The sequence below is a fragment of the Heteronotia binoei genome, chromosome 1 (assembly GCF_032191835.1).
Source record: "Heteronotia binoei isolate CCM8104 ecotype False Entrance Well chromosome 1, APGP_CSIRO_Hbin_v1, whole genome shotgun sequence".
Classification (NCBI taxonomy): domain Eukaryota; kingdom Metazoa; phylum Chordata; class Lepidosauria; order Squamata; family Gekkonidae; genus Heteronotia; species Heteronotia binoei.
In genome coordinates, this window is record NC_083223.1 from 203,616,209 (window position 1) to 203,643,215 (window position 27,007).

Here is a 27,007-nt window from a genome sequence, read left to right on the forward strand (position 1 = left end):
TTTCAAAACTAATAAAATCAATATATTAATGTAGTATTGTCAGCAGCCTGAAGCTGCACATTTCTTGAAGAACCATAGCTATTCACTGAAACACTTTTAATGTAACTTTCTCGTGCCTATATACAAAGTTCCTTTCCTTCCCCCTGCCCTCCCAAGATGATTTTGTTTAATTAGTCTAAGCAATAAGGGCATAAAAGAGGGATTCTTGATGCTGAGAAGCTACAGCAGTCCTAATCATCAGGACTCTAGAGTACACATGCATTTCTAGCAAAACCATCATCCATCATTCTGCCATAGAGTTCCTTGGGCCTTTTCTCAGCATCCTTTGTGCAGTCATCTGTGATGAAGCTGTTTCTGACCAGATCTTTTAACTTGATACAGCAATATCTAGTAAATAGTTAAAAGTTAATGGAAATAAGATGTTTTTACTCAAGTTTCTGTGATTCCATGACCAAGACTTTGCAAATTTTAAAAAGAACATAATCTTCATATTGTTTTTGGAGTACCAATTCACTAAAATCCTCTTCATGAGCTATAGAACAAGTCATGAGAGAAATGCTTGCAAACAGTGTAAGCTTTGCTTCCTTTAGTGAAATTCTGCTGCCATTGATGCAAAAAATTCCAAGTGATATTAATGGAGCTGCATCTCATCCAATATTTTTACTTTTTTGTGATTTACATTTTAAACTGTAGTTTGATACATAAGGATTCAAAAAGATGAAATTGCATATCTTTAGAATTAGATTGTCTTTCAGCAATAGTTTGTGGCAGCTTAGAGATGAAGTGTCAGATCTTGCTGTATAATAACAATCTAATTGTTTGGCCTTCCTTAGTAGCATAATTATATTGTTGGAACCTGTGCAGTCCACCTCCTTTCTTTGTTAGTGATGTTTCATCTCATTGATACATTGAATGTTTTTCGAAAACCTGAACTAGACAAAGAAGAATGTTATGTAGATGGAGTTCTGATGGTTTTGAAATATAGCTAAAACTGAATGGCTCAAGATGTGCAGTCATATTAAATCAATGCTGGAAAGTTACAACTCTAATAAATTGTATTTATGCTAATGGTGAATCTGATTTACTGCAACTATTAAAAGTGAAGAATGGGGCAATAGTCTTCTTAGGAGTGCCATTTTCTCTATTTCTCTTTTATTCTTTTTCAGTCCCACAAAGCGTGCCAACACCCTCAAGAGTTCACAGCATAAATGGTTACAGCATTGAGGTTACCTGGGACGAACCAGTTGGGGTCATAGGTGTAATTGAGAAGTATATTCTGAAAGCTTCCAGTGAAGATGGTTTCAACATATCTCCTGTCAGTACAGAGATTTCTAACACAAGTGCATTCACAGGTACACGCCAATAAATATTTGTTTAAAGCAGTATTTGTATATCTGTGCTGAGAGGCTGAACAACTGTGCTCAGATGCTACATGGTCATTGCTTTCATTGCTTAGAACTGAGATCCAGCCAACAGTTACCACAGAACTGGGTTAAAATATCCTAAAGTGGTCAAATGGGTTTTTCTTCTTCAGATGGCAGATGACTTGCTGCCTTTGAATATTCCCTTACAAAAACAAAATCAACTCACTGGAATACTAACAAGTACATAGAAAGGTTGTAGTCCAGTCTGGTCCTCTAGCTAGCTTTTTGCTTGCAAGGAGATTTTTATTCCTGGGAATATTAAAACAAAAATTGTTTTCTCCTTCTTTCCCACATGCCTTCTATAGCTGTACAGTTCACTTGATAGCTCATTTTGTTCTCTGTATAGACCATCTGTTAGTTAAGGTATTGAATGGCTTACAAAGCAAATACCTGTGTTATGGTCTTTCTCTTGCAAGTGAGCATCTACCAAATTAGGGTAGATTGACCATTAAGGCACCAGGAAAAGTCCTGGTGGCCTGGGGTGCCATGACTAGGGGTGCCATGCACAGCAGCTATAATCTGCTACCTCCAGCCCTTGGCCTTTATGGGGAAGTGAAGGATGCACCCAGACTTCCCATGACCCATGTGGTGAAGTTCTTGCCTAGCTCTGTCCCTCCTAGTCTTTCCCTGTTGGATGAAGGATGCACCCAGCTTTACCCCAAGTGGCAAAGGAGGCACCTGACTGGCACAGGGCTGGGTGGATGGGATTTTCTCCCTCCCTCTCTTGGGAGCTGGGGCCCTTTTGCATAACTGTATTTCCTCTCAATCTACCCTGATGCCAATGCTTATACATGCAGCTATACTTCAAGGATTTTCCTTCTAGCTGTCTCCTTTTCCTCTATTTTGGTCAAGAAGTGCTGAGATCAAAGTGGATCTCTCTCATTCAAGGGGATCAGCTAGTTGGCTATCATGCTTTGCCATGCCTTGGCTAACTTGCTCCCCATCACTGCCCGGGATGTAAGAGAGTTATGGGCCATAAAGCTAGCTACTTTGCTGAAATGGGAAAGCCTTTGTCTGCATTCTGAGGTCAATAGGTTGCTTTTTCGAAATTAAAAGTTATATATTTACAGCAAGGACTTTTGATGGGCATCTAACAATACTCATCTTAATGTATTTAAGCTAAACCAAAATGTGGTTTGTGAACAGACCTCTGATGTTCTTTTAGAGTCTGCTCGTGGAGTGGGTGGCATATAAATCTAAAATAAATAAAATAAAAAATAAATTAGGGCATTCCAGATCAGAAGAGAGGGATATGAAAAACAAGTTTTAGCTCTTTTCCCTTACACTAAACTTCATTGGCTGCTTGAATTTCTGTTTGCCTATGAGAAAACATACAGGGAGCTTGGTGTGTTTATGTATGTGTGTTAAGTTATATAAATAGTACGGGCGGGGGGGTGGAATTTCTCTCTACTCTGACCCATGTCTTAATCACACATACACACCACACCTTTTTTTAAAAAGCTTTTAGTTGGTCCCTTTCACTGAAAAGCAACTGGAATCTTTTTGTGCATAAACTAGCAGATGTATATCTGTTGGAAAGGGAATGAATACATGCATATAAACTTTTTGGAAATCTAATACTTATAATAAATGCAAAATCGCTATATTTTATTTCAAGTATATCTTATTGATTTCAACATTATACAATAAAACAGCAGATAGAAAGTCTGCAGGCTCTCCAAGTCCTACGTTGAGAGTATTGTGGTCAAGTAGATGAATTTCAAGGACTTTTCAGTTCAGTCACACACTTGCACCTGCTTAGATGCTGTTTGCTAAATTCTCATGAACAGATTTTTTGTCTGCACAAATATTTGGGAATGACAGTTCTTCTTATCGATATCCACAAGATAATCCTGAGCAAACAGCAGCATTTTTTATTTGTTATGCACTCTGTCATCATCAACTGTGATCTTAATTTTAGAAGTATTAGTCATTGTTTAAAGGCCCAGAAATTTAGGTAGTTAAGAAAACAACAACCCTAGTCTCTAGACCAAGATCCAAAGAGCTACTTTTAAGTATGTTCAGAGGGATTTTTACTTTTTCCAAAATCATCAAGTTCTATGAGATTTTAGAAACTGTATCTGATATTCCTGTCAGTTTCTAAACGGTTTTGACCTAAAGCACAGAGTGATGGAGATGGGTCTGTTTTTGTTTTTAAGTAAAAACTCATTACAAAACTCTTTGAATCTTCAGTAACTTATTCCAGTACAGTCCCATACTATTCCTGGTTCAAATACTGTGTCAGCATCTGAATAAATATTGATCAAAATATGCATGACTCTGGGGAGAATGAACTTTATTACTTCCAAAGCTAATGTTAAAAGTGACTTATAATATGAAAAATGTTTGTTTACATCTAGAATATGTGTATTTAAGTAAATGAAAATAGATGTGAAAACACTGCTTTTAGCTTAAGCTTTTGAACACTTTTCAGTAGTCGTAGAATTCTTCCCACTTTAATTATTGCTAAATGCCTCTGTGCCCCTATTGAGGTGCCCAGTGAAGACTTGGCACAGTTTTCTGTTGCTGCTGGATAAATTATTGTTGCTTCTTTATGATTTGTTGGTTATTCTCTAGTATATTTTAAACTTTGATTCTTTTAACTTTGACTTAAATTTTGGTTCTTACTTGTATGTGTTCGTTGTCATTGGTCACCCTAGTATTTTACTGTAACTGCTTTAGTTATATTGCAGGTAACTTTGAGCACTGGGAAAAGTGGGTTGAAAATATTTAAATAAAATATATAATGTGGAAAGTTTACATGTCTCAAGAGAATATTAAGCTGGCCTGCTTCCACACCAGTGATTTTCCATGGTAGTCTGAAGAAGAAGAAGAATTGCAGATTCATACCCCGCCCTTCTCTCTGAATCAGAGAATCAGAGCGGCTTACAGTCTTCTATATCTTCTCCCCCCACAACAGTCATCCTGTGAGGTGGGTGGGGCTGAGTGGGCTCTCACAGCAGGTGCCCTTTCAAGGACAGCTCTGTGAGAGCTATGGCTGACCCAAGGCCATTCCAGCAGGTGCAAGTGGAGGAGTGGGGAATCAAACCCGGTTCTCCCAGATAAGAGTCCACACACTTAACTACTATACCAAACTGGCTCTCTGATTGCTGATGTGATTCTGTATGAAATTGCTGTTCCAATGGAGATTCCAGCCCAGATTAATCTGTTCTCACTTCATTTTAGTGGTGGTTTCACTTTCACACCTGATGTATATTGAAGCCCCCCCCCATGCTGTGTTCTCACTAGACTTTCCAGATTCTCCACCACCCTGTTTTATTTTTATTTTTTATGCTTTTTAGGATCATGAGTAATGCAGCATTGCATAGAAATAGTGCAATACTTATTTAAACAGCCTTGAAAAAACCCCTCTAAGTATTTGTAGACTGCTCTTCCTCCTCCTTAACATTTAGAATGGATAATGCTGGATAAGAATAACACAATGTCTCACAGGGTGTCTGCTATGGGGAGAGTAAAGGAAGGTGATTGTAAGCTGCTCAAAAACTCCATCTGGTAGTGAAGAGCAGGTTATAAAACCAACATTATTACAACTTCTACCCTCAACAACCTTAAAAAAACCTCTTACTTGCAAAGCCTCCAACAATCCCCTACCCCCTCTCCAGAGGGCAGATTCTCTTCTGTTACCTAATGGTTGACAGGACTGAGATCCTGCAGTCATCAACAAGTAAAAAGACTAATTGACAAGAAATTGACAAGCTCTTTGCTGAAGAACTGCAATTGCAGTTTCCCCTACAGATGCAAAATACTCCTGTGGAATCTCCTGTCTAGGAAATATGATTTTTAAACATATCTAAAATAAAGCAGGGTTGTTGTTTGTAGTTGTTGTTGTTGTTTGTAGAAAGAACAAACTCGTAATCACCTGTGCATAAAGAACGACATCATATGGGAAAATGAAGGGAAAAACCAAAAGCTCACCAATCAGGTGGCTGAAATGTGGAAAATGCTTGGCGTGGAGGCAATCCCTGGAAACCTTCTTGAAGGCGAAAGAATGCTATATGGTTTTCAAGTGGAGAACATAGCCTGCACCCCAGGAAGATTATCACCCTCCCTGCATCACTGTGGGTGAATCAGTTCTGAAGACAGTCCAGCAGTTCAGCTACCTGGGGTGCATCATCTCCTCAGATGCCAAGATCGACAAGGAGATTGACAACAGGCTGGCAAAGGCAAACCGTGCATTTGGCCGACTGCACAAAAGAGTGTGGAGCAACAAGCATCTGAAAAAAGGCACAAAGATCAATGTTTACAAAGCGGTTGTGATGACAACCCTCATCTATGGCTCCGAATCGTGGGTTTTATACCGTCATCACCTGCGACTCCTTGAGCGCTTTCATCAGCGCTGCCTTCGCACCATCCTCAACATCCACTGGAGTGACTTTGTGACCAACACTGAAGTCCTCAAGCGGGCAGAGGTTACCAGCATCGAGGCACTGCTGTTGAAGATGCAGCTGCGCTGGGCAGGGCATATTTCTAGGATGGAAAACCACCGCCTTCCCAAGATTGCCCTGTATGGCGAACTCTCCACCGGCCATCGAAATAGAGGGGCACCAAAGAAGAGGTACAAGGACTCCTTGAAGAAATCCCTTAGCACCTGTCACATCAACCATCACCAGTGGTCTGACCTAGCCTCAGATCGCAAAGCATGGAGGCACACCATCCACCAGGCTGTCTCTTCCTTTGAGAACGCACGCATAGCTGGTCTTGAGGACAAAAGGAGATTGAGGAAGAATCGCACTGCTACAGGACCAACCCTAAATCAGACTTTTCCCTGCAGCCGCTGTGGCCGGACCTGCCTGTCCCACATTGGTCTTGTCAGCCACCAGCGAGCCTGCAGCAAACGTGGACTATTGCACCCTTCTTAAATCTTCGTTCGCGAAGCCAAGCCGAGAGAGGAGAACATTCAGATGTGCAAAACTAATTTGGTTGTATTTGAATGAGAGAACAATCTCCTTTGCAAATCAGTCCCAAAGAAAACAAAAAGATACTCATTTGATTCACATCCATTCTTGAGAATTAGCTGTGTTTGTATTCTGCATTACTATGAATGTAAAGGCTGTGTAAAGTGGTAGCTATGCCCCTGATGAAACCAGCATGTTTCAGCCAGTAAAAAAATCTTCCAAGTTAATTTTGTATGGTATCTTCACAATTATTTCAGAATGTCTGGCACACCTTTATGTACCACCTTTAAAAGTGTACTGTGTACTAGGAGAATTCTTGCCATTTTATCCAAATAAAAATCTAGCAGTGTTGATGGTATTTCTCCTTCTGGCTGCCTTAGCAGGTTGATTGCAAAACAATTTACACAGCTGGGCAGGTCTGCAGGTGTCTGGACATTTGTTAGATAGGTGGTTGCCTTCTAACGAATGATCTAATGCATACGACATAGGAAACCTCACAGGACTTGTGTGCTGTGCCAATAAATCACAGAGCCATAAGGGCAGGATTACCTGTGCTAGAGGAGTTTATTTCCTTATTGTGAGAGATTGCGTTCATTTGAGGGGGGAAAATCAAAGAACTCCCCCCCACACACAAAAAAAATCATAGAATGTGAATCTGCATTTCGGTAGCAACAACAATAAAATTCCTGAGCATAGTGGATATTTATAAACAATTAAAATAGTAAAAAGAGAATTTTTTAATCAACATGTGCACATTAAGCACATATGCACGCATGCGCATAGATTAAAACATTATGTGGTTACGCGATTATGCACATATCGCTAAGTAGTAAAAAAAATGGTGACCGTAAACCAGATGTCTGAGGCTCCTTTTGCTCTGGGACAGCCTTCAGACATCCGGAAGTTGTTTAATATTGCAGCAGAACTATCCAGACAGAGAAAACTACAAGGTGAAACTGGACAACTCAAAAAACACTGCAAAGGAGCAGGTAACAAAATAATCCGGTTTGGAGAAGGACTGGAGGGGGCGACAATGATTGACTACCGGGAGGCAGATGTTGCTACCTGATCAGCCACTTTTAATCCAGTAGGAAACAGCAGCAACAACTGATTAAACTGTGCATCTGAACACAGCCACGGAGTGCCCAGCAGACATCCCCCCCGCCCCCGCTTTCTGATGACCCTGAAGCAGGTGGAGGGCCTCCAGACTGGGGAATCTCCTGCCCCCACCTGCGGATTGGCAATCCTATCCTCCTACCAAGAGAAAAGGAAGCCTGCTGGGAAATCTTTGAGAAGAATTCAAGCTAGCTTCTGATGAGCCAACTAGTTAGTCCTTGGATGGAGAGAAGGGAAAAGGTGTGGAGGGGTTCCCTGCTTTGAAAAGCTCAGAGTCTGTGAAGAAAGAAGCTAGAGAATACAAAGCTAAGTGCTGCAAACTAGCCTTATGAGAAAATGTCCTCCACAGTGTCATACCTCTGTGACTGGATCTTCTTGTGCTTACTTGGCTTGAATAAGTGTCATACCTCTGTAACTGGGAGACCAGAGTGGCTGGTGGGGTGCGAATCAACTGTAGGTTGGGAGAACCTGGGGGGGAGGTGAAGCTGTCCAGTACTAGTAAGATCACCCCGGGCATAGGCACGGATGCTTGGCCCAGGGATTCCAGTGCTCTTGGGGAGGGGAAGGTATGACGGTGGGAATAGACAGAGGTGTAAGGGAAGGGGACGGAGACAATATGGTGCTCGGCTCCCTTCCAGTCTACTTCCCATCCCAACGGTGACAGGTAGTGGGGCCAAGAGGAATAGCCTGTCTCCGTCATTGGTGTTATGCAACGCCAGGTCCGTAAATAATAAGACCACGACCCTCAGGGAGTTCCTGCTCCGGCAGGATGTGGACCTGGCTTGCGTGACCGAGACCTGGGTGCGAGATGGGGAGACAGTGGCTCTTTCCCAGATGACATCCCCTGGTTACTCGGTCTTTCACCAATCACGGAATAGCGGGCGGGGGGAGGCGTGGCATTATTCATACGGGAGGGTCACTCCTTCCGGGCTCTCCCGGGCCCAAAGATTGAGGGCATTGAATGTGCCGGTCTGGCGTGGGATGTCAGAGAGGGGTTGGTGATCTGGCTGGTGTACCGTCCGCCTAACGCACCGGCCAGCGCCTTACCATCCCTGATGGAGGCTGTGGCGGGCTGGGCGTTGGAGTACCCAGGGCTTATGGTCCTGGGTGATTTCAACGTCCATGCCGACGACTCAGCCTCCACTCAGGCGATGGACCTAGTGTCTTCCATGGCGACACTGGGACTCTCTCAATTTGTTACGACACCCACGCACCAGGCCGGGCATATGTTAGACCTGATCTTTGCGTCCAGGATTTTGGTGAACGATATCGCGGTAGAAGCAGTACCATGGTCGGATCATCTAGCCCTCAAGGCCCGTGTGGGGATGCCACCCCAACCCTGTATGGGCGGAGAGCCTATTTTGGCTCGCCCCCGGAGCCTGATGGACCCGGAACGGTTCCAAATGGCACTGGGGGATCCCTGGCCCCCTGGCGATTCCCTCGATGACCTGGTGGAGGCCTGGCAAGGCCGGCTAACCAGGGCCATCGACGAGATCGCACCTCGACGTCCTCTGCACCCTCGCAGGAGGCTGGCTCCATGGTATACCCTGGAGCTACGCCGGCTGAAACAGGGGCTCAGACGACTAGAGAGGCAGTGGCGGCATACTCGGGACGAAGCGATGAGAACATCTTATAGAACGTTTATGGAGTCTTATGAGATGGCAGTCAAGGCTGCAAAGAAAGATTACTTTGCAGCCAAGATTGCATCTGCAAATTCGCGCCCGGCACAATTATTTAGAATAATTGGAGACCTTACTACATTGCCTCAAGGCAAACCAAATGTTAGGGAATTAGAGATTGGCTGTGAGGCTTTTGCGAAATATTTTGCCGATAAAATCACGTCGCTCCGCCAAGACCTGCCTATCACATTGGATGCGGTACGGGAACTTGAGGCTCCACGCCTGTCTTCGGGTTTGGAGTTGGGTCGGTTTGACCCGCTCAGCCTGGAGGAAGTCGACGGAATTCTCTCTGTTGCGCACCCAATAACTTGCGATTTGGACCCTTGCCCCTCCTGGTTGATTAAAGCTTGCCAGAGGGAGCTTAGAAGTCCTTTACGGGACATAATAAATAGATCCCTCTTGGAGGGGCGTTTTCCATCACCTCTGAAAGAGGCCTTGGTCCGCCCCCTCCTGAAAAAATGTACAGCAGATCTGGCCGAATTGGCAAATTACCGACCGGTTTCTAATTTACAGTTTTTAGGTAAAATTATTGAGAGGGCAGTGGCGCTGCAACTACAGGGTTTTCTGGATGACGCTTCCATCCTAGACCCTTGCCAGTCCGGCTTTCGCCCAGGCCACGGGACAGAGACAGTGCTGGTCGCCTTGGCAGATGACCTCCAGCGGCAACTGGATCAAGGTGGCGTGGCGGTGCTGATGTTGTTGGACCTGTCGGCAGTGTTCGACACGGTCGACCATGAGCTACTGACCCGCCGCCTCGCCGACATAGGGGTCAGGGGGCTGGCCTTACAATGGCTTTCCTCCTTCCTCAAAGGTCGGGGACAAAGGGTGGCAATCGGGGGTGAGCTTTCCCGGAGGCGCACACTAGATTGTGGGGTGCCTCAGGGAGCAGTTCTCTCCCCGATGTTATTTAACGTCTACATGCGCCCCCTTGCCCAGATTGCCCGGAGTTTTGGACTGGGTTGTCATCAATATGCGGATGACACCCAGCTCTATCTGCTAATGGATGGCCGGCCTGACTGCGTCCCAGTGAATTTAGACCGGGCACTGCAGGCCGTGGCAACTTGGCTTAGGCTGAGTGGGTTGAAGCTGAACCCGACGAAGACAGAGGTCCTTAGCGTGGGGCGCGGCGCTCTGGGAGGGGAAATACCTCTCCCGGTTTTTGACGGTGCGCCGCTGAAAGCGGCGGGCCGGGTCAAGAGCCTGGGAGTCCTACTGGAGCCTTCACTATCAATGGAGGCCCAGGTAGCGGCCACTGCCAAGTCGGCATTTTTCCACCTGAAGCGGGCAAGGCAGCTGGCTCCTTTCCTGGAGCGCCGGGACCTGGCAACAGTGATCCACACGACGGTCACCTCAAGACTAGACTACTGCAATGCCCTCTACATGGGGCTGCCTTTGTGTCAAACCCGGAAGCTGCAGCTAGTGCAGAACGCAGCGGCCAGGCTGTTATTAGGACTCCCGAAATGGGAGCATATACAGCCGGGGCTGCGTGAACTGCACTGGCTACCAGTTACATACCGGGTCTGATACAAAGTGCTGGTTATCACCTTTAAAGCCCTATATGGCCGAGGACCTGCCTACCTGAGGGACCGTCTCTCCCCATATGAGCCCCAAAGAGCACTGAGGTCAGCAGGGAAGAACACGCTGACTATCCCTGGGCCAAAGGAGGCAAAATTACAGAGTACACGGGCACGGGCCTTCTCTGTTATAGCCCCGTGCCTTTGGAATCAACTTCCGGAGGAGGTACGGGCCCTGCGGAATTTGGACCAATTCCGCAGGGCCTGTAAGACCATCCTTTTCAAGCAGGCTTTTGTAGACATTGATAGGATGGCTGTTTAATCCACCAATGATTTATCTAGTGACCCCTGCCATAATATAAGTGTACAGAATAACATCAGGAAGATCACCGCCGTTTAAACTATGGAATGACCCAGACATTCGAACTGGTTTTAGATTGTTGTTTTAAATTAATGTATAATTTCAATGTTGTTTTAAATCACCTTATATTGTATATTCTATATTGTATAATTTTATTGAACTGTTGTTAGCCGCCCTGAGCCTGCCTAGGCGGGGAGGGCGGGATATAAATAAATTTTTATTATTATTATTATTATTATTATTATTATTATTATTATTATTATTATTATTATTATTATTATTATTATTATTATAATGCTTGTTTGCATATTTGATGTAAGTAGCCTTGTGTTCTGCTTTACAAAAGGCTGAAGACAATAGAAGGAGAAGTAATAGAGAGGTAGACTGTATCTGTCTAACAGGAGCATCAGTCTTGATGTGAGTTTTGTGGAGTATGGTCAGGGCTTTTTTTTTTAGAAAAAGCCCAGCAGGAACTCATTTGCATATTAGACCACACCCCCTGATGTCACCATTGTTTCACACAGGGCAGGAATTCATTTACATATTAGGCCACACACCCCTGACACCAAGCCAGCTGGAACTGCGTTCCTGTGTGTTCCTGCTCAAAAAAAGCCCTGAGTATGGCTAATGAAATACTTTTTTCTTTTAAAAAATGAGGGTGTTTTTAACACCCTTGAGATTTGAAGCTGAGAGAAAATTGTACTGGAACAGAAATGTAATAAGTTTGTTTGTGCAGTTGTTCTGGTTAATATATATGGTTAATTATATGATATGTGGTAAAGATTCATATGTCTATATGTCAGAGGGGAAAATGACTTTCCTGAATACTTCTCCTGAACTTTTCTTCATCTGAACTTTGCCTCTTTTGCAAATGAGATTTCAAGCCTCAGTGAATCAGATTTGCAGTCAGACAAGTGGAAAAATGCTTTTCCTGCTTGAACCTTAGTATTTACCATTGTATTACCAATATACAATCCTAACAATTGGTATTGCCATATGAAACTATTCATAACATATCTTACCTGCATGTATTTGAAAATGCTTCTGTTGAAATCACTAATATGACATTGTTCCCATTTTAGTTGTGGGCATCCCCCCCAACCCCGGTAAGCTTACCTGGAATTGGGTATAAGAAAATCCAAACTACTTGCCAAAAAAAATATCAAATCACTTGGAATGCCTTGTAAAGTTTTAAATGAAGTAGAAGGAATATAGAATCTCTGTGTGTATATTCTTCATCCAGTGGGCTACTGATGTGTGTGTGTGTGTGTGTAAAGGCAGCCCCCTGTGCAAGCACCAATTGTTTCTGACTCTGGGGTGACATTGCGTCATGATGTTTTCATGACATACTTTTTTACAGGGTGGTTTGCGATTGCCTTCCCCAGTCATCTACACTTCCACCCCGCCAGCAAACTGGGTACTCATTTTACCTACCTCAAAAGGATGGAAGGCTGAGTCAACCTTGAGCCGGCTACCTGAACTCAGCTTCTGCCAGGATTGAACTCAGATCGTGAGCAGAGACCGCAGTACTGCAGCTTTACCACCTTGCGCCACTGTTATGTATATATATATCTTTTATAGGTTCTTTCAGAAAACACAGTATATACCCAGCGTATATACTCAGTATATACTGTTATCAGTAGTCACCAAAGATTCATGATGGGGCTTCAGTGACTTTTGCAAAGTCACTGTCATCTTGCAGGCACATTTGTACCTATATTGGGAGGTGGCAATATGGAACCCCTCCCTTTACTTTTCTTTTCCATTTCCTCCATCAAAGACAATTACTAAATAGCACAGCAAAGAATCATAGAATCATAGAGTTGGAAGGGCCTCCAGCCCTCTGCACAATGTAGGAACTTCACAAATACCTCCCTTCCACATATATCCCTGCTCCATGCCCAGAAGATGGCAAAAACCTCCAGGATCCCTTGCTAAAATGTCCTGGAGAAAAATTGCTTACTGACCCAAAAATGGAGATTAACATTTCCCTGGGCATGTAAGAAAGGGCCACGAGAACTAAGCATTGATGCAACCCTTTCTGCCCTCCTTGTCATGATCTGCCTAATTCACAGAATCAGCATTGCTGTCAGATGGCCATCTAGCCTCTGTTTAAAAACCTCCAAGGAAGGAGAGCCCACCAACTTCGGGATTTAATTTTGTGCATTTGTATGCAATCTGTAATTAGACTCTGATTCACTCTCTGTGGTGATATGAGCACAATATTTGCCCTGGAAACGCTCCTTTCTTTACTATCTGATGCGTATGGGCTGATTGTGGTAGTTCAGTAGTAAGGTAAAGAAGTTTTAGGCATACTTGATTGCACTCTGTTATTTAACACTTTACATGTTCTAAATTGACAAGATCGCATCACTCCGCCTCGACCTCCCCGTCAACTTAGAGACAGTTAACGCAACCGAGGCCCCGAGCATGTCTTCGGATTATATTCTGGACGGTTTCGGCCCCCTCAGCCTGGAGGAAGTTGACAGGATCCTCTTGGCTGCCCGCCCAACAACTTGTAAATTGGACCCATGCCCTTCCTGGCTTATTAAATCTTGCCAAGGGGATCTCAGATATCCTATACGGGATATCATAAACAGATCCCTAACGGAAGGGCTCTTTCCAACGCCGCTTAAAGAGGCTGTGGTCCATCCCCTCTTAAAAAAACCATCTTTAGACCCGGCCCAATTGGCACACTATAGGCCGGTCTCAAATTTGCCCTTCCTGGGCAAACTTATTGAGAGGGCAGTGGCGAGGCAGCTACAGACTTTCCTGGAGGACGCTTCCGTCCTTGACCCACTCCAGTCCGGCTTTCGCCCAGGTCACGGGACGGAGACGGTGTTGGTTGCCCTGGTAGATGACCTTCAACGGCATCTGGATCGGGGTGGCTCGGCAGTGCTGATGCTGTTGGACCTATCGGCGGCGTTCGATATGGTCGACCATCGGTTACTGACTTGCCGCCTCGCCGACGCAGGGATTCAGGGGCTGGCCCTGCAGTGGCTTTCCTCTTTCCTCGAAGGTCGGGGACAAAGGGTCACAATTGGGGGGGAGCTATCCCGGAGGCACACACTTAATTGTGGAGTGCCCCAGGGAGCGGTTCTCTCCCCGATGTTATTTAACATCTATATGCGACCTCTTGCCCAGATTGCCCGAAGGTATGGGCTGGGGTGTCACCAGTATGCTGATGACACCCAGCTCTATCTACTTATGGACGGTCAACCGGTCTGCACCCCAGAAAACCTAGATCGGGCATTACAGGCCGTGGCTGAGTGGCTCAGACTGAGTGGACTGAGACTGAATCCTGCGAAGACAGAGGTCCTTTGTTTGGGCGGTCGTGGACTGGGGGGGGAAATCCCCCTGCCGGTTTTTGACGGTGCGCCGCTGACGGCAGTGGACAGGGTCAAAAGCCTGGGGGTGCTACTGGAGCCGTCCCTAAAGATGGAGGCTCAGATAGCAACCACTGCCAAGTCCGCGTTTTTTCATCTTAGACGGGCAAGGCAGTTGGCCCCCTTCCCGGACCGCGACGACCTAGCAACAGTGATCCATGCTATGGTCACCTCGAGGTTGGATTACTGCAATGCCCTCTACATGGGGCTGCCCCTGTGCCGGACCCGGAAATTGCAGCTGGTGCAGAATGCCGCGGCCCGGCTGTTATTGGGCCTCCCAAGGTGGGGGCACATTCGGCCGGGTCTTCGGGCTTTGCACTGGCTTCCAATAATATACCGAGTCTGGTACAAGGTGCTGGTCATTACCTTTAAAGCCCTATATGGCCTGGGACCTGCCTACCTGAAGGACCGTCTCTCCCCACACGTTCCCCAGAGAGTACTGAGGTCTGGGATGCAAAACCTTCTCACCATCCCCGGGCCCAAAGAAGTCCGTCTCAAGACAACCAGAGACAGGGCCTTTTCTACAATAGCCCCCACATGGTGGAACCAGCTGCCGGAAGAGGTGAGGGCCCTGCGGGATCTTACTCAGTTCCGCAGGGCCTGTAAGACAAGCCTCTTCCGGTTAGCCTACGCCTGACTAGATAAATGTAGCTTATCAGACTTCAGTGAAATATACTGTATAGTTTTAACGTTAAGATTTTAAGGTTTTTAGGTTTTAAACGCTTCGACTTTTTTAAATGTAATAAGTTTGCACTCTGTTTATTGTTTTATCATTTGTTGTGAGCCGCCCTGAGCCATTTTATGGGAAGGGCGGGATATAAGTCATAGAATAAATACATAAATAAATTGAGCCATGGTAGAAATTGAGCCCTGTCTATATTTGTTTGGGAAACCACACTTCCATTATCCTGCTCCTTTCTTGATTCAGAATGGATATGTTCTTTCCAAGCCTTTTCAGGGAATTCTTGGGAAATGTTTAGTATTCTCTGGAGAATTCTTTGAAATTTCAGAAATAGTCCAGTTGCCAGAAACTGTTATTCCCAGCCTTCTCTTCTGCAGGCTTCATGCCCCTTCTCTTGCCCCCAGCAGCCCACCCCCCAAGTTTATAGAACCATAGAGTTGGAAGGGACCTCCAGGGTCATCTAATCTAACCCCCTGCACAATGCAGGAAACTCACAAATACCTCCCCCTAAATTCACAGGATCCTTATTGCTGTCAGATGGCCATCTAGCCTTTGTTTAAAAACCTCCAAGGAAGGAGAGCCCACCATCTTCTGAGGAAGCCTGTTCCACTGAGAAACCACTCTAACAATCAGAAAGTTCTTCCTAATGTTGAGCCGGAAACCCTTTTGATTTCATTTCAACCCATTGGTTCTGGTCCTACCTTCCAGGGCCACAGAAAACAATTCCACACCATCCTCTATATGACAGCCCTTCAAGTACTTTAATATGGTGATCATATCATCTCTCAGCCGCCTCCTCTCCAGGCTAAACATGCCCAGCTCCTTCAGCCTTTCTTCATAGGACTTGATCTCCAGACCCCTCACTATCTTTTTCACCCTCCTCTGGACCCATTCCAGCTTGTCTATATCCTTCTTAAAATGTAGTGCCCAAAACTGAACACAGTCTTCTGGAAGCAGTAACTGGTGGAGCACCTGAAGGTCAGGCCGTACTCTTCAAGCCTTCATTCAGTCTGAAAGCCTTATCATGGGAAGGTCCCAGCACAAAGAGCTCTTCAAATTACAGCTTGCTCTTCTGGATCTTTGTAGAAAAGGAAAAGGGACAAATGATCCAGACATTTAGGAGGCTGCAGATTTTGACTTGGACCATAAAACCTTGTTGTTACTGGAGTCAAATGGTTTGGATCATTTCCAATCCCACATTCTAATACCTAAACTCTATAATTTGATCTAGTCCATTCTGGATTATTCTGCAGGATTGGTCATTAAGAGTTCTGTGCTGCATTGATTTCATTCATGCTTACTAGGCTGATTACAGAAGTTGTTGCTGGGGAACGGTTGCTCTGCATTGTGGCATTTTGCAATTCAGAGTTCTGTAGGGCTCTGTTTAGTTCCCCACACTGTTTAACATCTATATGAAAACCTTGGGAAAGGTCATCCTGAGATCTAAAGTGAGATGTCATCAATATGCGGATGACACCTAAGCTCTATTTGTCTTTTTCATCTAATCAAGGTGAAGTAGCTGACGGACGAAAATAGTGCCTGGAGTCAGTAACAGGATAGATGAAGCCCTACAAATTGAAACTGAAACCAGGTAGAATAAAGTATGCTTATAGACAATTTGCCTAACCATGGAGGAGGTTTCAACTTCTTTTGGATGGTATTGAGCTCCCTTTAATTGTTGGATGCTATGTCCTGCATTACAGATGATGTCCTGGAGTGGTCTTTCCCAGTGTAACCAAGCTGACTGAGATGCAACCAATAGGGGTGCGGCCAGGGGAGCGGGGACCCCTGCTGAGGAGAAGACAGGTTCTGGGATTGAGAAACTCACCAGAGGGAATGGAGGGAGGGGGGAGAACCTCAGCAGAATCTGCATCAAACAGGCCACAGCATAGATCAGCAGCTCAGGTATGGCATGGGTCTAATCAGCTGGGCTGTCGTTGGACAACTGCCATGGCAAGAGAGGGCTGTAGCTGGAAAACTGCCATGGCAGAAGAGGATTGGGATTGAATGTGGCCTTGTTCATGTGCTAAACCTATTTTGTTTTTCCACTGAACCACAGTGCTGCTATTATGCTATTATTGTACTACATGGCTGGAAGCCTTTCCATACAGTGGGTAAGGGAAAGGAAGGAATTATGTCATGGAGTTAGCCTCTAAAAGGCTACAAAGTGTCATCTTCCATGTATCTTTTGTATATCTGTGCCTGTGTGATTACAATTCTATTCTGTGGAGGCACTGGTTCTGGTCCTGCTTTCTGGAGTTGTTGCAAACGGCACTCCTAAAAGGTAGGTTGGACCTTGTGGAGGCTACATTCACATCTCCCTGAGGTCAGACTCAACCATCAACCTCTGTTTCACTTTACATTGCCCTTCCCGCATTAAGCTTCCAGGAAGTTCATAATACAGCCTGCAGTGAGCTTAAAGTTATAACTTTACCTTTCCTTGTATCTGTGGCATCTAATGCTGTCCTTTCAAAATGGTGTCTTCCCTCTCACAGAGGAAGTGAAACAAAGATGTTGTAGGTAATAATAATGTGCATTTTGTGTCCATGAAGGCACTATTCCCACAGTAGGAATTAAGTCCTTCTCTTGGAAAGATGCTAGGTTCTTAATATCTATACAATACCATGCATTCCCTAAGGTCTCTTTCCTAGTTATGCATGGTGTATAGTTTGGGATGTGTGTTACTGGGTTGAATAATGCCATGAGGTCATTTAGCCGTTGCTGAATAGTGTTATCTAAGAAAAAGGCTATACAGTACATATAGGTACTGTTCACAAGTTATTTTCCAGACTGTGCTACTGAAATCTTGTGTACACATCACATTGTTAGAGTGATACAGGAAAAAAAGAGAAAATTCAAAGTAATATGATCAATTTTATTGATTACAACAGAGGATAGGAGGAGGCAAGAGAGAAAAGGGCAAATTTCAGATTCAGTTTAATCACAGTAATTCTTAGTATGAGCAGTTGTAGTATTCAGATATGTTTCATCCCCAAGTAGTCTAATAAAGCTCACCTATATGTAGTTGTATGCAGTGTTCCTATTAAGCTTAAAGTGTGAGCTAGCTCACAGTTTTTTAGCCTCTGGCTCACACATTTTTGTTTTAGCTCAGGAAAAATGGACCCAGAGTAAACTTATTTATGCAGTAGCTCACAACTTTAGTACCAGTAGCTCATGAAGTAGAATTTTTGCTCACAAGATTCTACCACTGAGAGGGAGTATTTATTGTATGTACACTAAATTCAGGGCTTTTTTTCAGCAGGAATGTACAGGAATGCAGTTCCGGCTGACTTGGCATAAGACGGTATGGTATACTATGCAAATGAGTTCCTGCTAGACTTTTTCTACAAAAAAGTCCTGTGTGAAACAATGGTGATGTCAGGTGGTATGGCCTAATATGCAAATGACTCCCTGCTGGGCTTTTTCTACAAAAAAGGTCCTGAGTGAATACATAAAAAGAACCCTGTTGGATCAAACCAGTGGCCCATCTAGTCCATCATCCCATCTCACACAATGGCCAACCAGCTGGCCAACAGCAGGGCACAGAGTCCAAAGCCTTCCCCTGGTGTTGCCTCCTGGCACTTGTATTCAGAGTGTGGAGATACCTTTTAGTCACTATCGTTAGTAGCTACTGATAGACTTATCCTCAATGAATATGTCTGACCTCTTGTCAAGCTGTCAATGCCTGTGACACGGAGAAAAAGTTCTCTCTTCCCACTTACTCTACCCCATGCATTATTTTATAAACTTCTATTATGTACTTCCAGTTATCTTTTTTCTAAACTGAAAAGTTTCAGATACTTCAGCATTTTATTTCATTTCATTTCCTGGAACAGACTATTAAAGGTGCTAAGGTAACAGTACCTAAGGGGGTCAACAGCAAGTGAAATTGTAATTGGCAGTGATACCATCAAGGGATGTTTCATGCATATTTTCTGTTTATTCTGTGTTCTTGTTTATTTCTATAGCTATTGTGCTGCTGACTTAGCTGTTGTTAATCATAGGCTTGTGATTTCCTTAGGATTTTGATTTTACAATGTTAGCAGTCATCCAGTACTAGGGCCAGAGGAACTCCCTGCTCACAGATCTATATTTTTGAAACTAGCATATACTTCAGAAGTTCCTTAACTTTTTTCAAAATTATTTGGTCATATTGTGCTATTGAGTGCAAAACTCTACTTTCTTTACCATGCCATAGGTAGATAAGGAACATTGCCATAGAAAGATGTATACTCTTTCCAAATAACGTTTCAGTGAATGAAAGTACCATGCCATCAATGCTCCAGTTTCTGCCTCCTTTTGAGTGACATTCACAGCAAGGAAGAACAATCATTTCATACATTCATCAGTCAGTGCAGAAAATGTAATTGTCCGTTGTCCTTGCATAGGACAAGCATGGTGAGAGAAGAGATTTATTGTACTCTCTTCTCAAATATGAGAGCTCAAAAGTGTCAGGAAATAATCTTGGCTCTCTATGTTTACTAATTACACAACCTTTTATAGGATGGATCCGTCACAAAATCAAAACTAATTTCAGTGATAGATACAGAGGTTGCTTGTCCACTGAGGGGCATGGAGCAGTACATGCCTGTAATGCCACATTTTGGTCACCTTTTTAACATGCCATCTTTGTTTAGAGGACACTGAGGAAGGGAAAAATAGATTTGAGGTGGTTCATGAATGGATTACTGGGATGGTAGGTGGTGGGATTTGTCCTGTGCCCTAACATCTTTTGATCTTAAAGTCTTTTTTTCATTTCTGAAAGTGATTCATACAACTCTTAGCTGCATGGAAGCTTACTGTGGAGCACATGTAGTCACATGTGGTGGTGGGTCATGTGTGGCATCCAGCCAAGCATGTAAGTGCTATACCTACACATTTATTAAAAATCTATAGCAAGCATGGGGTGGAACTGTCTATGGCAGTCATGACTGCCAAAAGTGTCAGGAAATAATCTTGGCTCTCTGTGTTTACTAATTACACAACCTTTTGTAGGATGGATCCATCACAAAATCAGAACTAATTTCAGTGATAGATACAGAGGGTGCTTGGATACAGAGGTTGCTTACAGAGGCAGTTGTGGAACAGTGGAACTTAACAATATGATGGACAAAGAGCCATCTCTGCTTGTTGCACAGTTACCACAAATGAAGCTTCTAAGCCACCATGCAGCTGTTGGGCATCCATACCTAAAGTCATTCTTGGTTAATATCAAAAAGCTTAGCATCTCTTTCAGTCACAGAAGGCTAGATTGCTGTACTGTGTTCTGCAGCACTGCATTAACAGTTATATCCAATATTAAAGTTCTCAGAGCATTCTTGCACTTAAGTGATTGTGTCAATCATATTCTCACTGACAAATCCTTAACTTCAGTCATCAGTTTGTTACTTTCTGGTCCTGACCTCATGGTAGTATTAATTCTTTGCATTCATTACACAAGTGTAAAGTCAGCTTTAGTACAAGATAGAAATTTGACTCTCCAGCCATAGCTGCTGATCCATCAGTGAATCTAATGTAAATGCAGCAGAAGTTTTGGAGATGTCAGGGTCAGAAGTGGCACTATAGAACTTGCCTCTAATCTTCCAGTGATGGAAGGGGGCAGTTTGAAAGTGCATTCAATAAGCATAAAGTAAGCATTATTGATGTTTTCAGAGTGTTAGCATCCCATGTAATGCAGGAGTGTTGGCATCTCTATTAAACTCTTTGGCACCAGCACATTCAGAGATCTCACCGATAAGCGCTAATGCATTTTGCATTAACGTTTTACCACTGACAAAGTGTGACTTGCTACAGTGGTAGAGTTAAAAAAGAAAAGTGAAAACACAGAGTTTCACTTATCTGAAGCCAGTAAAAAAAAAGTATGAACCAAGCCCCCTAAATGTGACATTTGCATTTTATTTAAGGCAGAAGAAGCTATATTTCTTTGTCATGCCCCCTTTATGTGTGATTGAATTTAGGGGTGCCATTGCAGTTGCTGGGCTGGGCTAATTTGCCCCATGCAACATTTTTGAAGGGAAAAGCAGACTTTCCAAAAGTGTAAAACTTCTTCCCCTTGACATCTGCCTTTGTGTTTTTTGTGATAAATTATTCTTGTTGACTGCCCCAATAATGCCACACAATGCTGTGGCTTTGTGTCCATTTTAGAATTCCTTTCTTCTTCACTGTGTGATCCAGCAGTGAATGTCCTGATGGAGACATGCAGCCAGCTGGGCTTCAGAATTTGATGATATCGCTAAAGTCAATCTTACTGCCATCAGTCAGGGTAAAAAGGGGCACATCACTGGGCAACTGACCTGCTCCCTGTTTTGCTGGGCCATGATGGCTTTGTTGTCTCAGCACTGGAGTTAGTGAAATATTTGCAGATAGTTTGAAATGGTTGCCAAAACCAATCCTATTCTTTCCGCTACAGGAAAACATGGAGATCTTTTCTGTTAAGAGACAGTGACATAATGCTCTTGTACGTCTTACTGAGAGGCACTCTGTCGGTCACAAGTGGCTTCAGGGCACCTCCAGCAGCAGCATAAGAACACTCCAAACAAGTGCCTAAAGCTGCTTTTTTACAAAGTGAAAAGATCTTACAAGCCCTGTCTCAGTTTCATTACATTCTGCATTCTGTATCTCCAGAAGGCAGGTGGTGCATGAGGAATTTTATTTTTAAATAATAGGCTGCAGTCCTGCAATAGCAACATGCAAATAATATCTGCTTGTATAAGCCACAATGCTGACAAATAAATATGTAGGATTAGAATAACTGTACTTGCACCCTGTGGCTAGTGATATGAGGGCTCTACTCTCCATTTCTAGGTGCTTTTTCTGAGAAAACTCTTAAGGATATTTGATCCTTCCCAAATTCTCCAGAATTCTCCTTGATGAAGAGGACTTGCAGCAGGATCAGAGGCATTTATCAGAAGAGGCATTCATTAGAAACTCCATTTCCCATACTATAAGCTATTAATGGATGCACCTGACTGTCCAAATATCCAGGCCTAAAATAAAACAACTACTATGCAATTTTCAGACTCTCCTTTGTTTGGGTTAATTTTAGGAAGAGGAGGGACCAGCAGTAAAGTTTGGCTATGGTGCTGAAGCATGCCCATTAAAAGATAAGCCAAATTTCAGTTGTATTGTGGGTTCAGTTTGCAATGAACTTGTCTTCACTGCCACAACCACTCCTTATAAAATTCAGGGCCCTCACTAGAGCATAGCACTAACAAGAACTGATCCAAACTTGGCTTGACGTTCCTTGTTGCTAAGTGCATAGTAGCTGCATAGAAAAGCTTTTTTGATACATACTAGGAAGAGTGTTGGCATGTCAGGGCTAGAGACTGCATATCCATGGTACATTGAAACATCTGTGTCCTGGTCTTTTGAGCTGCTTTGGAAAAAACCCTTACAGTGAACTCTTAGCCCTGTTGTATACAGATAGGGTGGGATTACACTGGGAATTTGGTGCAGCAGTATCCCTGCTTTGAAAAAGCTGGTGCTCTTTGATACATGCCATAGCAATCACACAGCCCCTGCCCTGCTTCCAAGAGAGGCATTGGCTGCACACACAGAAGAGGAACATACAGACTGCTCCTGCACATGTGTCCCAGACATTCAGACAGCCGGGAAACATGCTATAATATCGTGGGTTCAAAGCATCAAGGAGACGTTGCAACGGTAATAACAGCTCTTTATTATAGGCAGCATTGTTGATGGCTGCACTAACAAGACTGCCAATGGGCCCATGGGCCAAACCTATATACAACTCCCGGTTCCCAGGCAAGCATGCCATTGGTTCATTTAAACAGTCAGGGGGCCTGTGACTGGTGTAGGGCAGCAGGTATTTGGATCCTACTGTCCATTGTTCCCAAGTCCCCAAGCGCTCTCCTAGCTCCAATGAGCCCGGCAGGAATCATATACCACAAACCATATACATAACATCCCTCCCCCCTAAGTTCACAAGCCCTATTGCACATAATCCTGTAGGTATGCAGGCTTGTGGTGTTCGCGTGTCAACCATCTGAGCATTGGGCAGCTGGTGGAGTGGTTACGACCTCGGGTGCTGTGAGCTGAGGGGCCAGTGGCATTGGTGCTTTGGTTGGCAGTTCAGGTTCTCCTGGGGTCTTGGGTTCGGCCAGATGTTCCGATTCCTCCTGAGGCTCAGGTGGTGGTTGAGCTGCAGCAGCAGGAACTTCAGCTTCTGTTGTCTCTGACTCCAGGATGTCAGCTGGCAGGTCATCTGGGCTCGACTCTCTGCCCTCTGGTGCCTCACATGACCACAATTGGTCCACGTGTCGCCTCATTGTGAATCCCCCCTCTGAGGTAGCCTCATACATTACCACCCCCAGTACCCTGGAGACTCAGGCTGGAATCCACACTGCCCCCCCCCCCCCAGGTTTTTAGCAAACACCAGGTCCCCTTTGTCGAAACCTCTGGGTGCCCGAACCATCTCGGATACCTTTTGTAGATTTGGGGTCCGGTCTGGGTGCATGTGGTCTAGTTGTGTGTTAAGCCTCCATCCCATGAGCAGTTCCACCGAGCTTCAGACAGTAACAGTACTAGGGGTGTAATGTTGGGCTAGTAGGCATCCAGCTAGGCAGGCTTCCCAGTCACCCTGGATGATGTAGTAGAGCAATTCCTTGGTTGCTTGCACCATCCGTTCTGCTTGGCTGTTTGTGGCGGGATGGAAGGGGGGCAACTTTATATGTTTTATTAAATTACAGCCGCAAAAGTCATGAAATTTGGCCAAAGTGAATGCCGTCCCGTTGTCTGAGAAAAGGGTGTCAGGCAAACCGTGTGTGGCGAAAACCCTTCAAAGTGCCCCTAGCGCAGCCCTGGTGGAAGTGGATGCTACCGGGATTACCTCTAACCACTTGGAGTGGGAGTCTATGATTAAGAAGAATTTCTGCCCCTGGAAAGGCCCCGCAAAATCTAGGTGCAGGCGGGACCACAGATTGCCTGTGTTCCCACTGTTGGGCTGGGGGTTTTGGCGGAGCTGGATGGGTCTCCTGACATGGCTGGCAATGAGCTACCCAGGACTCAATGGCATCATCTATCCCCTGCCACCAGACATAACTGCAGGCAAGCGCCTTCATGTGCACTATTCTGGAATGGGTCTCGTGCAGCGCATTGAGGACTCGTTGCCTTAGTACTGGGGGTACCACCACCCTGTTTCCCCACAACAGACACCCATTGTATACAGATAATTCATCCTGGCAGAATATAAACACAAAAAACTCCAATCCCACCCGGCCTGTAGGCCATCCCCTCCACACCCAGTACAGAACCTGCAAGAGGGTCTTTTATCTCCTGGCACAATGGGCAATGTCTGTGGCACGCACCGGGTGGTCCGGAAGAGATTCCAACAACAAGATCTGGTATGCCGGAACAGGATCAGGGTCTACAGAAGGCAGCGGCAGCCGGCTTTATGCATCCGCGTGGCCCATCACCTTCCCCAGTCGGTATTGGAGGTCGTACTGGTACCCCGCAAGGAAGATGGACCACCGTAAAACCTGCAGGGAGAGCATTTGCAGCGCTTGGCGGTTGGGGGCAAACAGACCGAGAAGGGGCTTGTGGTCTGTGTGGATGGTGAAGGGCCGGCCATACAAAAAATCGTGAAATGGGACTTCCGGTTTCGGCAGCTTGTCTTTGAAAGTGGCTCGGACCGTAACATCCTGAGCCGCTCTCAAATTGGGGTGTTGAGGGGTCACCCACGAAGGCTGACTCAACTCTAGGGCCCAGGGAGGGTCCTAGAAGGCAGGGGGATCGGAGTGGTCAATCGGGAATGCCAGTGGTGGTGGCTGCTTCCCAATCCCACTCTCCCCAAGCCTCAGCATCTCAATCGCCATTTTTAAATGGCCAAAAGTCAGCTACTGGCTTATCTTCTTCTTTTCAACACTCTGTATTCTGATCTTTAATCTTCAATCAACTCAAACGACCTGGATCTTTCTACCTCTGTAAGTTCTCATCAGTATACTTTTTTTGGATGTTAGAGATGTCAGAGATGCAGGAACAAAGAAGTGGCAGACTGTGAGTGCGGCAATAGACTGAGAAAGGTGGGGTGGGGGGAACTCTCCCCCTTTCTCTTTCAAGGCTTACAAAAGGCTCTGCCTTTGTTGAATACTGAAATCATCTGCAGGAGACTACACTAATTTGTATTACTTACTGAACATGGTGTCTAAGCCTAACTGACTTACTGTATATGGTGTATTTGGTGGAAGGAAGAAAAAGGTTTTGTTTTGGAGAAAGTTTCCTGTTGATAAGTGGCTATGAACGCTAAGAGGCTTGCTTGGAAGATTTTTCCCTGTAACAGAAGCTGAATTTCTGAAGTGCAAATTATGCTTGCAAGTTGGTGGTTATCTGACATTATACTAGAGCTTTTGGGGTTCCAAGAAGAGGTTTTATTTTTATTTTTATCTCTATTTCTATCTGTGGATCTTAAGGATTTAATTTTTCTTTTATACATACATACATATATATATATATATATATACACACACATACATATATATACATACATATATATATACATATACATATATATATATATATACATATACATATATATATATATATATATATATATATATATATATATATATATATATATATATATATATATATATATATATATATATATATATATATATATATATATATATATATATATATATATATATATATATCTCTGAGAGTTGCTCCCTATTTTTTCCTCTGCTCTTGGTTTATTGGTGTTTGAAATATTTTTATCTGTGGATTAATTTTTATCTGTGGGTGCTTTTTCTTTTTTTATTCATCATTCTGGTTGGATTACTTTTTTGGGGGGGGGTTGTTTGTTTCTTTTTTGGCTCTGTTGGATTTTTTTCCCTTGCCTACTTGTTGGGATTATTTTTTTTTAAGTTTGCAACTAATTTTGGGGATTATAAATAGGGTATTCAGCCCTGGATTATAAAATTTCACTTGCCTACTGTGCTGCACAGAAGATATTTGAAAGCTGAGGTGGTGAACTGGTTTGTCTTTGAACTAATGTTGATGGAAATTCTTGGACAGTGAACTGTGGTCTGCTGTTTTGTCTACTGAATATCTACTGTGCTGAACGTTGTGTTTGTTAGAGGCATCAGTGCTGTTTTGACAATCATAAATTGCTGAGAGAAGCTAGCAGCCTGTTGTTGTTTTTGTCAGAATTATTTGGCAATAAGAGAACTATTTGGAGAAGATTATTCCTTTGCCAAAAGCAGAACACAGAACTTTAAAATAAACAGTCAAGAGACTTTTTTTAAATTGTTGATTCCTGGAGCGCGATGACCTGGCAACAGTGATCCATGCAATGGTCACCTCGAGGCTAGACTACTGTACATGGGGTTGCCCCTGTGCCGAACCTGGAAACTGCAGCTAGTGCAGAACGTGGCAGCCAGACTGTTAATGGGACTCCCTAAGTGGGATCACATACAGCCTAGGCTGCGGGAACTGCACTGGCTGCCAATTGTGTACTGGATTCATTACAAGGTGCTGGTTATTACCTTTAAAACCCTATATGACTGAGGACCTGCCTACCTTAGGGACCGTCTATCCCCATATGTTCCCCAGAGAATGCTGCAATCTAGCTTGCAAAATCTGCTGACAATTCCTGGGCCGAAGGAGGTCAAATTGAAAATGACAGGAGAGAGGACCTTCTCGGTTACAGCTCCCCGCTGGTGGAACCAGTTACCAGAGGATGTACGGGCCTTGTGGGATCTTAACCAGTTCTGCCAGGCCTGCAAGACTGTCCTCTTCCAGCTGGCTTTTTCAAGTGGAATTATTATACCATCGCTATGCAAGCTATGCTATATTCGTAGCACCAAACTAATCTGTGGTTTTAAATTCTTGTTTTATTGATGTTTTAATGTTTAACTGAGAAATAATTGTAAATTGGGGTATTTTATTTTGTTTTATTATTGTACTACTG

At 44.2% G+C, this 27,007-nt stretch overlaps 1 protein-coding gene across 1 annotated transcript in view; it reads left to right on the forward strand.

Annotated features, from left to right (window-relative positions):
- Window positions 1-27,007, forward strand: part of USH2A (usherin) — a 1,244,521-nt gene that overhangs the window by 474,925 nt on the left and 742,589 nt on the right. The window contains exon 30 of the mRNA XM_060246775.1: window positions 1,167-1,352. Coding sequence (XP_060102758.1) covers window positions 1,167-1,352 — 186 coding nt within the window. The remainder of the gene's footprint in view (window positions 1-1,166; window positions 1,353-27,007) is intronic.